Here is a 14,842-nt window from a genome sequence, read left to right on the forward strand (position 1 = left end):
ATCACAGACTGGAACATGTTCCGGGATTCCTCCGATGGCATTGAGGAGTACACCATATCAGTCATTGGCTTCATCAATAAGTGCATTGATGACGTCGTCCTCACAGTGACAGTACGTACATACCCCAACCAGAAGCCATAGATTACAGGCAACATCCGCACTGAGCTAAAGGCTAGAGCTGCCGCTTTCAAGGAGCGGGACTAACCCTGAAGCTGATAACAATCCCAATATGCCCTCCGACAACCATCAAACAGGCAAAGCATCAATACAGGACTAAGATCGAATCGTACGACACCGGCTCTGACGCTCGTCGGATGTGGCAGGGCTTGCAAACCATTACAGACTACAAAGGGAAAACTACTTCTATGCTCGCTTCGAGGTAAATAACACTGAAACATGCATGAAAGCACCAGCTGTTCCCGAATACTTTTTTCTCCGCAGCCGATGTGAGAAAGACCTTTAAACAGGGCAAAAGTCACAAGGACGCAGGGCCAGACTAATTACCAGGATGTGTTCTGCAAGCATGCGCTGACCAACTGGCAAGTGTTTTCACTGACATTTTCAACCTCTCCCTGTCCGAGTCTGTTTTAAACAGACCACCATAGTCCCTGTGCCCAAGAACACTAAGGTAATCTGCCAAAATGACTACTGACCCGTAGCACTCACGTCTGTAGCCATGAAGTGCTTTGAAAGGCTGGTTATGGCTCATATCAACAACATTATCCCAGAAACCCACTCCAATTTGCATACCGCCCTAACGGATCCACACACGATGCAATCTCTATTGCACTCCACTGCCCTTTCCCACCTGGACAAAAGGAACACCTACAGTTGAAGTCGGAAGTTTACATACACTTAGGTTGGAATCATTAAAACTTGTTTTTCATCCACCACAAATATCTTGTTAACAAACTATAGTTTTGGCAAGTCGGTTAGGACATCTACTTGTGCATGACACAAGTAATTTTTCCAACATGTCACGTTCTGACCTTAGTTATTTTATTATGTCTTTGTTTTAGTATGGTCAGGGCGTGAGTTGGGTGGGTTGTCTATGTTCGTTTTTCTATGTTGTGTTTTGCGTTTGGCCTGGTATGGTTCTAAATCAGAGGCAAGTGTCGTTAGTTGTCTCTGATTGAGAATCATACTTAGGTAGCCTTTTTTCACCTGTGTTTCGTGGGTAATTATTTTCTGCTCTGTGTTTTGTATTTCACCGTTCAGGACTGTTTTGTTTCGTTGTCGTTGTTTTTGTTTTGTGTTCATATAATAAATACAATATGGACACTTACCACGCTGCGCATTGGTCCTCCGATCCTTCTTACTACTCCTCCTCAGAAGAGGAGGACGAGAATCGTTACACAACAATTGTTTATAGACAGATTATTTCACTGTATCACAATTCCAGTGGGTCAGAAGTTACATACACTAAGTTGACTATGCCTTTAAAAAGCTTGGAAAATTCCATGGCTGTAGAAGCTTCTGATAGGCTAATTGACATAATTTGAGTCAATTGGAGGTGTACCTGTGGATATATTTCAAGGCCTACCTTCAAACTCAGTGCCTCTTTGCTTGACATCATGGGAAAATCAAAAGAAATCATAAATCAGCCAAGACCTCAAAAAAACTATTGTAGACCTCCACAAGTCTGGTTCATCCTTGGGAGCAATTTCCAAACGCCTGAAGGTACCACGTTCATAAGTACAAACAATAGTACGCAAATATAAACACCATGGGACCACGCAGCCGTCATACCACTCAGGAAGGAGAGGCGTTCTGTCTCCTAGAGATGAACATACTTTTGTGCAAAAAGTGCAAATCAATCCCAGAACAACAGCAAAGGCCCTTGTGAAGATGCTGGAGGAAACAGGTACAAAAGTACCTATATCCACAGTAAAACAAGTCCTATATCGACATAACCTGAAAGGCTGCTCAGCAAGGAAGAAGCCACTGCTCCAAAACCGCCATTAAAAAAAGCCAGACTACGGTTTGCAACTGCACATGAGGACAAAGATTGTATTTTTTTTACCCCCTTTTTCTCCCCAATTTCATGGTGTCCAATTGTTTTTAGTAGCTACTATCTTGTCTCATCGCTACAACTGGCTTCCGGGTTGGATGCGTGCTGTGTTAAGAAGCAGTGCGGCTTGGTTGGGTTGTGTATCGGAGGACGCATGACTTTCAACCTTCGTCTCTCCCGAGCCCGTACGGGAGTTGTAGCGATGAGACAAGATAGTAGCTACTACAACAATTGGATACCACGAAATTGGGGAGAAAAAGGGGTAAAATTCAAAAAAAAAAAAACTCTTAGCGCACACCTCCCCTGCATTTTTTCAACATTTTGTTAAAAATTGCGCAAATCCTGCTACTCATGCCAGGAATATAGTATATAGTATCATAGTATATGATTAGTATGTGTGGATAGAAAACACTCTGAAGTTTCTAAAACTGGTTAAATCATGTCTGTGACTATAACAGAACGCGAACAGCAAGCGAAATCCCAAGAAAAACCTGGTCACAAAAAAAAATAAAAGTATTCATCCGCCAGTCTCTGAATTGTCTATGGCAAGAGAAAATAGATGGCGATCAGTTCCTACAGCTTCCACACGATGTCGCCAGTACTGTCAATTTCATGGGATTTAATCCTTGGTGGAATAAGAAATAGACCCTTCCTGTCATCCAGTATACAGGAAGAGGCTTATGGGAGAGAGACAATGGACGATGATTTCAAGAGTAGCTGCTATTGAATACAGATCGCCCCGTGATCAATTTGATCGATTATTAGCGTTTACAAATACCTAAAGTTGGGTTAAAAAAGTAGTTTGAAGTGTTTTGTCAAAGTTTATAGGCAACTTTTTTCATTTTAAAAAATGACGTTGCGTTTTGGAACGGTGCTTTTCCATGGATCAGACGGGCTATATAAATGGACATTTTGGGTATACATGGACGGATTTAATCGGAAAAAATACCCAATTGTGATGTTTATGGGACATATAGGAGTGCCAACAAAGAAGCTCGTCAAAGGTAATGAATGTTTTATATTTTATTTCTGCGTTTTGTGTAGCGCCGGCTACGCTAATTCTTTTGTTTACGTCCCCTTCAGGTATTTCGGGGGGTTGCATGCTATCAGATAATAGCTTCTCATGCTTTCGCCGAAAAGCATTTTAAAAATCTGACATGTTGGCTAGATTCACAACGAGTGTAGCTTTAATTCAGTACCCTGCATGTGTGTTTTAATGAAAGTTTGAGTTTTATCGAATACTATTAGCATTTGGCATTGCGCACTTCCATTTCCTGTTGACTAGGTGGGACGCTAGCGTCTCACATGGCTCTAAGAGGTTTTAAATAGCCTTTGTTAAACATAGAGAGTCTGGGAACATCAAACAAGTGGAAGGAAAGGAACCATATTTTGGTAATAGAACCAGTTGAAAATATGTGTTGGTACTTAATGAATATGATGTCAGTTCGGTTGTCATCTGAGACATTATGACTGATGACAGGACCACATAAACTGTATCTGGGAAAGTCTACACATTATAGTTATCAGATTCACATGGAATTGTTGTGCAATTTAAATGCAATTTAAATGAAACTATTTGTCAAAAGATTCAAATGTAATTTTAGCTTCAAATGAGAGAATTGGGTTTTCATAAGATTAGAGCTCTGCTCCGCCCCTGTGAAGAGACAAACTATGAAACACACCTTTCTCTCCCTCCACTATATAAGCCCTTGATGAAAATGTAACCTCCTGTTCCGAGGACTAACATGAAAAGGACTAACATGTCAACTACAGAACTAAACCAACCTCAGCGTGAGCTTTGGTTGCGAATGGTATGAAATTTGAACTCACTACAGAAGTGATACCTCCTAGCCGTTGTGTTAGCAGCGGCCGCTGTAAACGTGGGTTAGGAGAGGACAGACAGAGTATCCCGTCTACCACCCAATGACGACAATACAACGTAGTGGACTCTGTTGGCCAACACTGCCTTCCTTCTACCACCAACCTATTGAAGCTCAGAGTAAATATTTATTGCATTTTCCTTTTCCAAATGGGCGGTAATTTAGAATGCATAGATAGGAAATTACGTATTTACAATAGCACAGCTTCTCCCTTTGTTCCTCAGTCTTCTCGCTCTTTCACTCAAACCCAACCCCCTTTCCTTTGTGTAACCAGCTGTCATGTCTGCTCCGTCCGCTAGGGACATTTTCCTTTATGACGTAATTTGTAATCAATGTATGGTTGATTCTGTATGATTAGTTATTTAGTAAATAGGTATTTTATTTATTTATTGTACCTCATTTTACCTTTATTTTATTTAACTAGGCAAGTCAGTTAAGAACACATTTTTATTTTCAATGATGGCCTAGGAACAGTCGGTTCAGGGGCAGAACGACAGATTTGTACCTTGTCAGCTTGGGGATTTGAACTTGCAACCTTTCGGTTACTAGTCCAACGCTCTAACCACTAGGCTACCCTGCCACCCCTATTTAGTAAATAGCAATTTTGTATTGCTGATTCAACTTGTTAGCCAGGGTTCATGAAGATAACCAAGAATTTACAACTTTCAGATGAGACTGAAATAAGGTGACGATTAATATTGACTGCTATTGATGTAAATTATTACTAGGTCTTTAAGAGTTTATTCGGAAGATAACAGCTCTATAAATATTATTTTGTGGTGCCCCGACGTTCTAGTTAATTACATTTACATGATTACCTCAATCAGGTAATATTACAGAGAAAATATTTTATAGAATAGCATTTCCTATCACTTAATCCGGCATAGCCAAAGACACGACAGTAGTATATGGGGCTTTGGTGACAAAACGGGTGGCACTGTGATAGACTGCATCCAATTTGCTGAGTAGAGTGTTGAGGCTATTTTGTAAATGACATCGCCGAAGTCTAGGATCGGTAGGATAGTCCGTTTTACGAGGGTGTGTGGCAGCATGAGTGAAGGATGCTTTGTTGCGAAATAGGATGCCGATCCTAGATTTAATTTTGGATTGGAGATGCTTAATGTGAGTCTGGAAGGAGAGTTTACAGTCTAACCAGACACCTAGGTATTTGTAGATGTCCACATATTCTAAGTCAGAACCGATCGGTTGAAGAGCATGCATTTTGTTTTACTTGCATTTAAAAGCAGTTGGAGGCCACGGAAGGAGAGTTGTGTGGCATTGAAGCTCATTTGGAGGTTAGTTAACATAGTGTCCAAAGAAGGGACAGAAGTATACAGAATGGTATCGTCTGCGCAGAGGTGGATCAGAGAATCACCAGCAGCAAGAGCGACATCATTGATGTATACAGAGAAAAGAGTCGGCCCGAGAATTGAACCCTGTGGCACCCCCATAGAGACTGCCAGAGGTCCGGACAACAGGCCCTCCGATTTGACACACTGAACTCTGTACTGAGTAAATTGACTTTTAAATGCAGTCAAACCAAGGCTCTGCATCTGTCCTCATGCTCCCTAGACCTCAGTGCTGCTTTTGACACCATCGATCACCACATTCTTTTGGAAAGACTAATTGATCTGCAGGGACAAGTTCTTGCCTGGTTTAGATGTTATCAGTTCGTCACTGTGGATGGTTTGTCCTCTAACAAATCATTGGTAAATTTCGGTGTTCCTCAAGGTTACGTTTTAGGACTACTATTGTTTTCACTATATATTCTACCTCTTGGTGATGTCATTCAGAAACACAATGTCAACTTTTACTGCTATACGGATGACACACAGCTGGACATTTCGATGAAATATGGTTAAGCACCAAAATTGCCTACCCTGGAAGCCTGTGTTTCAGACATAAGGAAGTGTATGGCGGCAAATGTTTTACTTTTAAACTTGGACAAAATAGTTGGCGACCTGGTCAGCGTGCACTGCGCCACAGGAGTCGCTAGTGTGCGATGAGACAAGGATATCCCTGCCGGGCAAACCCTCCCTAACCCGGACAACGCTGGGCCAATTGTGCACCGCCCAATGGGTTTGAACCCAGAATCTCTGGTGGCACAGCTAGTACTGCGCCACCCAGGAGGCCAAAATTCAGAATCTTTTTTTCCAAAAATGATGCAGCTAATTCATGCTTTTGTTATTTCTAGATTAGACTACTGCAATGCTCTACTCTCCTGCTACCCAGATAAATCACTAAATAAACTTCAGTTATTGCTAAACACGGCTGCTAGAATCTTCACTAGAAGAAGAAAATGTGATCATATTACTCTAGTGCTAGCCTCTCTACACTGGCTCCCTGTTAAGGCTAGGGCTGATTTCAAGGTTGGACTACCTGGCCTGATGACTCCTGGCTGTCCCCTGTCCATCTGGCCATGCTGCTGCTCCAGTTTCAACTGTTCTGCCTGCGGCTATGGAACCCTGACCTGTTCACCAGACGTGTTACCTTGTTCCAGACCTGCTGTCTCAACCTCTGAATGTTCGGCTATGAAAAGCCAACTCACATTTACTCCTGAGGTACTCACATGTTGAACACTCTACAACCACTGTGATTATTATTTGACCCTGCTGGTCATCTATGAATGTTTGAACATCTTGAAGAACAATCTGGCCTTAATGGCCATGTACTCTTAAAATCTCCACCCGGCAGAGCCAGAAGAGGACTGGCCACACCTCAGAGCCTGGTTCCTCTTTAGGTTTCTTCCTAGGTTCCTGCCTTTCTAGGAAGTTTTTCCTAGCCACAGTGCTTCTACATCTGCATTACTTGTTGTTTTAGGCAGGGTTTTTGTATAGCACTTAGTGACATCTGCTGATGTAAAAAGTGCTTTGTAAATACATTTGAATTTAATTTGATAAAGGGGATGTATTTTACTACAAATAGAAGGGATGCTTCTAAGAAGAGAGTAAGATAAAAACATTTGATTTAAGAGCGGATAAAATTGATATTTTATGTGTTGTCGATCTCAATCTGCAACAGGACCCATGGCATCAATTAAAGATTTAAATACAGAACCCATGGCATCAATTAAAGATTTAAATACAGAACTGATGGCATCAATAAAATATTTTAAAACAAATTCATGATATTCACATGTAATGAAAAAACATTTGTTAAATTGTCTTAACCCACCTGTCTGAGGCTTAACTCCTCCCAGGACAGGAAACAGACCTCCAGGAAGCAGGAAGTGACTGGTCACACAGCTTCAAACACAGCATCTCCATGGTTACAACACTAACACGTCATCTCCACGGTTAAAACACTAGTGCACCTTTCAATGGTGGGCGGATTCCATTATGCTGAGCCGAGGCGCACCGGTCGGTGGCCCTTCTCAAATGGAACAGTAATCTGCATCACTCGGTCATGTTGTCAACAAGGCAGCATGGTGCATCATCCAGAAACATACATCTCTTTTGCATAAAATACATGTTTGGATTTTAGAACTAGTTTTCAGTGGGAAGGCAGATAAAGTGTTTTTATCAAAATAAATAACTTTTGTAATGTGAAAACACAGAATCATACTAATAACTGCAGTGGTTAATTACATCACTTGTGTTTTGATCTGAGTCCGCTGTGGGACAGAGCTGGGCACCTGGCTCACACCCGGGAGGCAGCCTGGTTCCAAAACTAATCAACTTCACCAGGTGCAAAACACGCTGACACGGCCGCCCAGGCCAGATTAATCCTCTCATTATCAATCAACAACTTCCTTACACGGCCGCCCAGGCCAGATTAATCCTCTCATTATAGATCAACAACTGCCTGACACGGCCGCCCAGGCCAGATTAATCCTCTCATTATCAATCAACAACTTCCTTACACGGCCGCCCAGGCCAGATTAATCCTCTCATTATCAATCAACAACTTCCTTACCCGGCCGCCCAGGCCAGATTAATCCTCTCATTATCAATCAACAACTTCCTTACACGGCCGCCCAGGCCAGATTAATCCTCTCATTATCAATCAACAACTGCCTGACACGGCCGCCCAGGCCAGATTAATCCTCTCATTATCAATCAACAACTTCCTTACACGGCCGCCCAGGCCAGATTAATCCTCTCATTATCAATCAACAACTTCCTTACACGGCCGCCCAGGCCAGATTAATCCTCTCATTATCAATCAACAACTGCCTGACACGGCCGCCCAGGCCAGATTAATCCTCTCATTATCAATCAACAACTTCCTTACACGGCCGCCCAGGCCAGATTAATCCTCTCATTAGCAATCAACAACTTCCTGACATGGCCGCCCAGGCCAGATTAATCTTCTCATTAGCAATCAACAACTTCCTGACATGGCCGCCCAGGCCAGATTAATCCTCTCATTATCAATCAACAACTTCCTTACACGGCCGCCCAGGCCAGATTAATACTCTCATTATCAATCAACAACTTCCTGACACGGTCGCCAAGGCCAGATTAATCCTCTCATTAGCAATCAACAACTTCCTGACATGGCCGCCCAGGCCAGATTAATCCTCTCATTAGCAATCAACAACTTCCTTACACGGCCGCCAAGGCCCGATTAATCCTCTCATTAGCAATCAACAACTGCCTGACACGGCCGCCCAGGCCAGATTAATCCTCTCATTAGCAATCAACAACTTCCTTACACGGCCGCCCAGGCCAGATTAATCCTCTCATTAGCAATCAACAACTGCCTGACACGGCCGCCCAGGCCAGATTAATCCTCTCATTAGCAATCAACAACTTTACACGGTCGCCCAGGCCAGATTAATCCTCTCATTAGCAATCAACAACTTCCTTACCCGGCCGCCCAGGCCAGATTAATCAAATCCTCTCATTAGCAATCAACAACTGCCTGACACGGCCGCCCAGGCCAGATTAATCCTCTCATTAGCAATCAACAACTTCCTTACACGGCCGCCCAGGCCAGATTAATCCTCTCATTAGCAATCAACAACTTCCTTACACGGCCGCCCAGGCCAGATTAATCCTCTCATTAGCAATCAACAACTTCCTTACACGGCCGCCCAGGCCAGATTAATCTTCTCATTAGCAATCAACAACTTCCTTACACGGCCGCCCAGGCCAGATTAATCCTCTCATTAGCAATCAACAACTTCCTTACACGGCCGCCCAGGCCAGATTAATCGAATCCTCTCATTAGCAATCAACAACTTCCTTACACGGCCGCCCAGGCCAGATTAATCCTCTCATTAGCAATCAACAACTTCCTTACACGGCCGCCCAGGCCAGATTAATCCTCTCATTAGCAATCAACAACTTCCTTACACGGCCGCCCAGGCCAGATTAATCGAATCCTCTCATTAGCAATCAACAACTTCCTTACCCGGCCGCCCAGGCCAGATTAATCGAATCGTCTCATTAGCAATCAACAACTTCCTTACACGGCCGCCCAGGCCAGATTAATCCTCTCATTAGCAATCAACAACTTCCTTACCAGGCCGCCCAGGCCAGATTAATCCTCTCATTAGCAATCAACAACTTCCTTACCCGGCCGCCCAGGCCAGATTAATCGAATCCTCTCATTAGCAATCAACAACTTCCTTACACAGCCGCCCAGGCCAGATTAATCCTCTCATTAGCAATCAACAACTTCCTTAACCGGCCGCCCAGGCCAGATTAATCATCTCATTAGCAATCAACAACTTCCTTACACGGCCGCCCAGGCCAGATTAATCCTCTCATTAGCAATCAACAACTTCCTTACACGGCCGCCCAGGCCAGATTCATCTTCTCATTAGCAATCAACAACTTCCTTACACGGCCGCCCAGGCCAGATTAATCCTCTCATTAGCAATCAACAACTTCCTTACACGGCCGCCCAGGCCAGATTAATCGAATCCTCTCATTAGCAATCAACAACTTCCTTACACGGCCGCCCAGGCCAGATTAATCCTCTCATTAGCAATCAACAACTTCCTTACACGGCCGCCCAGGCCAGATTAATCCTCTCATTAGCAATCAACAACTTCCTTACACGGCCGCCCAGGCCAGATTAATCGAATCGTCTCATTAGCAATCAACAACTTCCTTACACGGCCGCCCAGGCCAGATTAATCCTCTCATTAGCAATCAACAACTTCCTTACCCGGCCGCCCAGGCCAGATTAATCCTCTCATTAGCAATCAACAACTTCCTTACCCGGCCGCCCAGGCCAGATTAATCGAATCCTCTCATTAGCAATCAACAACTTCCTTACACAGCCGCCCAGGCCAGATTAATCCTCTCATTAGCAATCAACAACTTCCTTACCCGGCCGCCCAGGCCAGATTAATCATCTCATTAGCAATCAACAACTTCCTTACCCGGCCGCCCAGGCTTACCCGGCCGCCCAGGCCGCCCATTCAAACTGAGGACCCAGGGCCCTAACAGATCATCAGTAGCTGCCTGGGTATAGTCTGATTCAGACTGAGGACCCAGGGCCCTAACAGATCATCAGTAGCTTTCTGGGTATAGTCTGATTCAGACTGAGGACCCAGGGCCCTAACAGATCATCAGTAGCTGTCTGGGTATAGTCTGATTCAGACTGAGGACCCAGGGCCCTAACAGATCATCAGTAGCTGCCTGGGTATAGTCTGATTCAGACTGAGGACCCAGGGCTCTAACAGATCATCAGTAGCTGTCTGGGTATAGTCTGATTCAAACTGAGGACCCAGGGCCCTAACAGATCATCAGTAGCTGTCTGGGTATAGTCTGATTCAGACTGAGGACACAGGGCCCTGTCAGGTCTTATTTTCTGTTATCATTACAATCTGAGGATTTTAAGACTAACCACTCTCATTCAACTGTAGTGTTTACCTGGGTCTGTCCTCTGGGTCTGTAGTGTTGCTGGGGTTAGTAACCATGTACTTCCTGTATACAGACTTAAACACAGCGTCCTGGTCCTCCCATTGGCGACTGCTGATCAGGTGGTTCTGTCCTGAGCCAATCACATTGCCATCCTCGGTCTTCTGCAACACCTCAAATGGACTCTTCATGGTAGAGCCTATCAAATATGACAGACATATTGCCTTCCTGTTATTCTCATGTTGATACAATGTATATCTGTTATTCTCACGTTGAAACAATGTTCTTAACTGACTTGCCTAATTAAATAAATAAATCTGTTATTCTCATGTTGATACACTGTCTTTACAATATATTTTTTAAACTACTGTTTGGTTACCGGGTCGACACCCACAGTCTCAGATCGTTCTGAAATCATTTCTGTTGTTAGAAACAGATAAGATTAGCATTCCTGCAAATTATTTTGTTGAAATATAATTTGACATCTGAGAAATTAAGCTAATTGATTGCAGCCAAATTGGCCTTTTTAATTTATAGGATTCATATAATATTCAATAAATATAGTACCTAACATCCAATTTGGACCAAACTGTTTCTACTAATGAGTCTGACATGAGGAATCCAAAGGAATGGTCAATAGCCACTCAGACCCCACACCCACAACACCCCAACAACGACAATACAGGTTCTGACCCCTAGATGGTGGTGTTCATGCTATTAGGTGGGAAAAGTTTGAAGACCCCTCCAATGTTAAAGGGATTGTTCACCCAAATTGCAAAATGACATTGGTTGTCTTTTGACAAGGTGTGACAGCAACCCATGCTTGGGTTTTTCAGCCACTGTTTTAAGTGCTAACTTCTTAGCATTTGTCGCACAAATTCAATGCAAGTCAATGGTACTTATAATAGCATTTTCATGCTTCATGTTCATTAGAACACTATATAGGTAATAGGGTGCCATTTGGAAGGCTGCCATGTTATACAAACCGTGAGACACAATCCAAAAGAGGTCTCTTCACAGTCCCCAAGTCCAGATCAGACTATGGGAGATGCACAGTAATATATAGAGCCATGACTACATGGAACTCTATTCCACATCAGGTAACTGATGCAGCAGTAGAATCAGATTTAAAAAGCAGGTAAAAATACATGTTATGGAACAGCGAGGACTGTAAAGTAACACAAACATAGGCACAGACACATGCATACAAACACGATAACATACGCACTATACACACACACACAAACACGTGGATTTTGCATTGTAGATATGTGGTAGTGGAGTATGGGCCTGAGGGCACACACAGTATGTTGTGAATTCTGTAGTGAATGTATTGTAATGTTTGTATAACTACCTTCATTTTGCCAGACCCCAGGAAGAGTAATGGGGATCCATAATAAATATAAAATCATCCTAAAGAATCAAAGAAATTGATTGTGTAACTGTATAATCTGACTTAGATATGAAGCACAAAAATGCTAATATATGTACTGTTGACTTGCATGGGATTTGTGCCGCAAATGCTAAAAAGTTAGCATTTGAAACAGTGGCCAGGTTAACAAAACCAAAGCAAGGGCTGCCATCATACCGCTCCTCCTCTCGCTGGACAACCTCCTCCTGCTCTCCCTGGACTACATCCTCCTCCTCTCCCTGGACCTCCTCCTCCTCTCCCTGGACTACCTCCTCCTCCTCTCCCTGGACTGCCTCCTCCTCCTCTCCCTGGACTGCCTCCTCCTCTCCTTGGACCTCCTCCTCCTCTCCCTGGACCACCTCCTCCTCTCCCTGGACCACCTCCTCCTCTCCCTCTCCCTGGACCTCCTCCTCCTCTCCCTGGACCACCACCTCCTCCTCTTCCTGGACCTCCTCCTCCTCTCCCTGGACCTCCTCCTCCTCCCCCTGGACCACCACCTCCTCCTCTTCCTGGACCTCCTCCTCCTCTCCTTGGACCACCTCCTCCTCTCCCTGGACCTCCTCCTCTCCCTGGACCACCTCCGCCTACTCTCCCTGGACCTCCTCCTCCTCCTTCTCTCCCTGGACCTCCTCCTCTCCCTGGACCTCCTCCTCCTCCCCCTGGACCTCCTCCTCCTCCTCCTCTCCCTGGACCTCCTCCTCTCCCTGGACCTCCTCTCCCTGGACCACCTCCTCCTCCTCCTCTCCCTGGACCACCTCCTCCTCCTCTCCCTGGACCACCACCTCCTCCTCTCCCTGGACCACCTCCTACTCCTCTCCCTGGACCACCTCCTCCCCCTGGACCACCTCCTCCTCCTCTCCCTGGACCACCTCCTCCTCCTCTCCCTGGACCACCTCCTCATCTCCCTAGACCTCCTCCTCTCCCTGGACCACCTCCTCGTCCTCCTTTCCCTGGACCTCCTCCTCCTCTCCCTGGACCACCACCTCCTCCTCTCCCTGGACCTCCTCCTCCTCTCCTTGGACCACCTCCTCCTCTCCCTGGACCACCTCCTCCTCCTCCTGGACCACCTCTTCCTCCTCTCCCTGGACCACCTCCTCCTCCTCTCCCTGGACCACCTCCTCCTCCTCTCCCTGGACCACCACCTCCTCCTCTCCCTTGACCACCACCTCCCTGGACCACCAACAACTGATACTATATACTCGTTGTTGGGTTGGGATTGGTGTGGGGGGCGGTCATGGGGGGCGGTCCGTGGATGGATTTTGACCATTTATTTCGATTTCTCATGTCGGACTCATTGTCAGAAATAAAGATGGGTCCAAATTGGATGTTAGGTACTATTTTTATTGAATATTATATGAATCCTATAAATTAAAATAAAATCAATAAGCTTAATTTCTTAGAGATCAAATTATATTTTTATCAAAATAATAATTCAGGAATGCTGAACTTATCTGTTTCTACAACAGAAACTATTTCAGATCGATCTGAGATGGTGGGGGTCATGTCTTGCTGAAATGACATGGAACAACCCTACCGTGATCTGTTAAAGTTTGGTACGACAGTATGTCATGGGAAGTACCTGTGTGAGGTTTAGGTGGTTTGATCTTCATCAGCATGGCGACAGGAGACAGTTTGCCTGTATCTCCTACTCCAGGTGCATGCTGGGACAGCTCTTTCAGCCAGGAGTCTTTAGGGAACCTGTACACCTCTAAACACTGACAACCATTACCTGTTGGGAGACATGAAAATAATATGAGGATTGAATGAAATATTCTAGATGCATACTTAGGACTGGACTAAACAGATGGAAAGGCCTGCATACTTAGGACTGGACTAAACAGATGAAAGGCCTGCATACTTAGGACTAAACAGATGAAAAGGCCTGCATACTTAGGACTGGACTAAACAGATGAAAAGGCCTGCATACTTAGGACTGGACTAAACAGATGAAAGGCCTGCATACTTAGGACTAAACAGATGAAAGGCCTGCATACTGTACTTAGGACTGTACTAAACAGATGGAAAGGCCTGCATACTGTACTTAGGACTGTACTAAACAGATGGAAAGGCCTGCATACTTAGGACTAAACAGATGAAAAGGCCTGCATACTTAGGACTGGACTAAACAGATGAAAAGGCCTGCATACTTAGGACTGGACTAAACAGATAAAAAGGCCTGCATACTTAGGACTAAACAGATGAAAAGGCCTGCATACCTAGGACTAAACAGATGAAAAGGCCTGCATACTTAGGACTAAACAGATGAAAAGGCCTGCATACTTAGGACTAAACAGATGAAAAGGCCTGCATACCTAGGACTAAACAGATGGAAAGGCCTGCATACTTAGGACTGGACTAAACAGATGAAAAGGCCTGCATACTTAGGACTGGACTAAACAGATAAAAAGGCCTGCATACTTAGGACTGGACTAAACAGATGGAAAGGCCTGCATACCTAGGACTAAACAGATGGAAAGGCCTGCATACTTAGGACTGGACTAAACAGATGAAAAGGCCTGCATACCTAGGACTAAACAGATGAAAAGGCCTGCATACTGTACTTAGGACTGGACTAAACAGATGAAAAGGCCTGCATACTTAGGACTAAACAGATGAAAAGGCCTGCATACTTAGGACTAAACAGATGAAAAGGCCTGCATACTTAGGACTAAACAGATGAAAAGGCCTGCATACCTAGGACTAAACAGATGGAAAGGCCTGC

At 44.5% G+C, this 14,842-nt stretch overlaps 1 protein-coding gene across 1 annotated transcript in view; it reads right to left on the reverse strand.

The window, feature by feature from the left end:
• Window positions 1–14,842, reverse strand: part of LOC139394460 (WD repeat-containing protein 93-like) — a 47,768-nt gene that overhangs the window by 27,846 nt on the left and 5,080 nt on the right. Inside the window, 3 exon segments of the mRNA XM_071142528.1 lie at window positions 7,066–7,136; window positions 10,722–10,908; window positions 13,700–13,849. Coding sequence (XP_070998629.1) covers window positions 7,066–7,136; window positions 10,722–10,908; window positions 13,700–13,849 — 408 coding nt within the window.

Source organism: Oncorhynchus clarkii, unplaced genomic scaffold, assembly GCF_045791955.1.
Source record: "Oncorhynchus clarkii lewisi isolate Uvic-CL-2024 unplaced genomic scaffold, UVic_Ocla_1.0 unplaced_contig_12165_pilon_pilon, whole genome shotgun sequence".
Classification (NCBI taxonomy): Eukaryota; Metazoa; Chordata; class Actinopteri; order Salmoniformes; family Salmonidae; genus Oncorhynchus; species Oncorhynchus clarkii.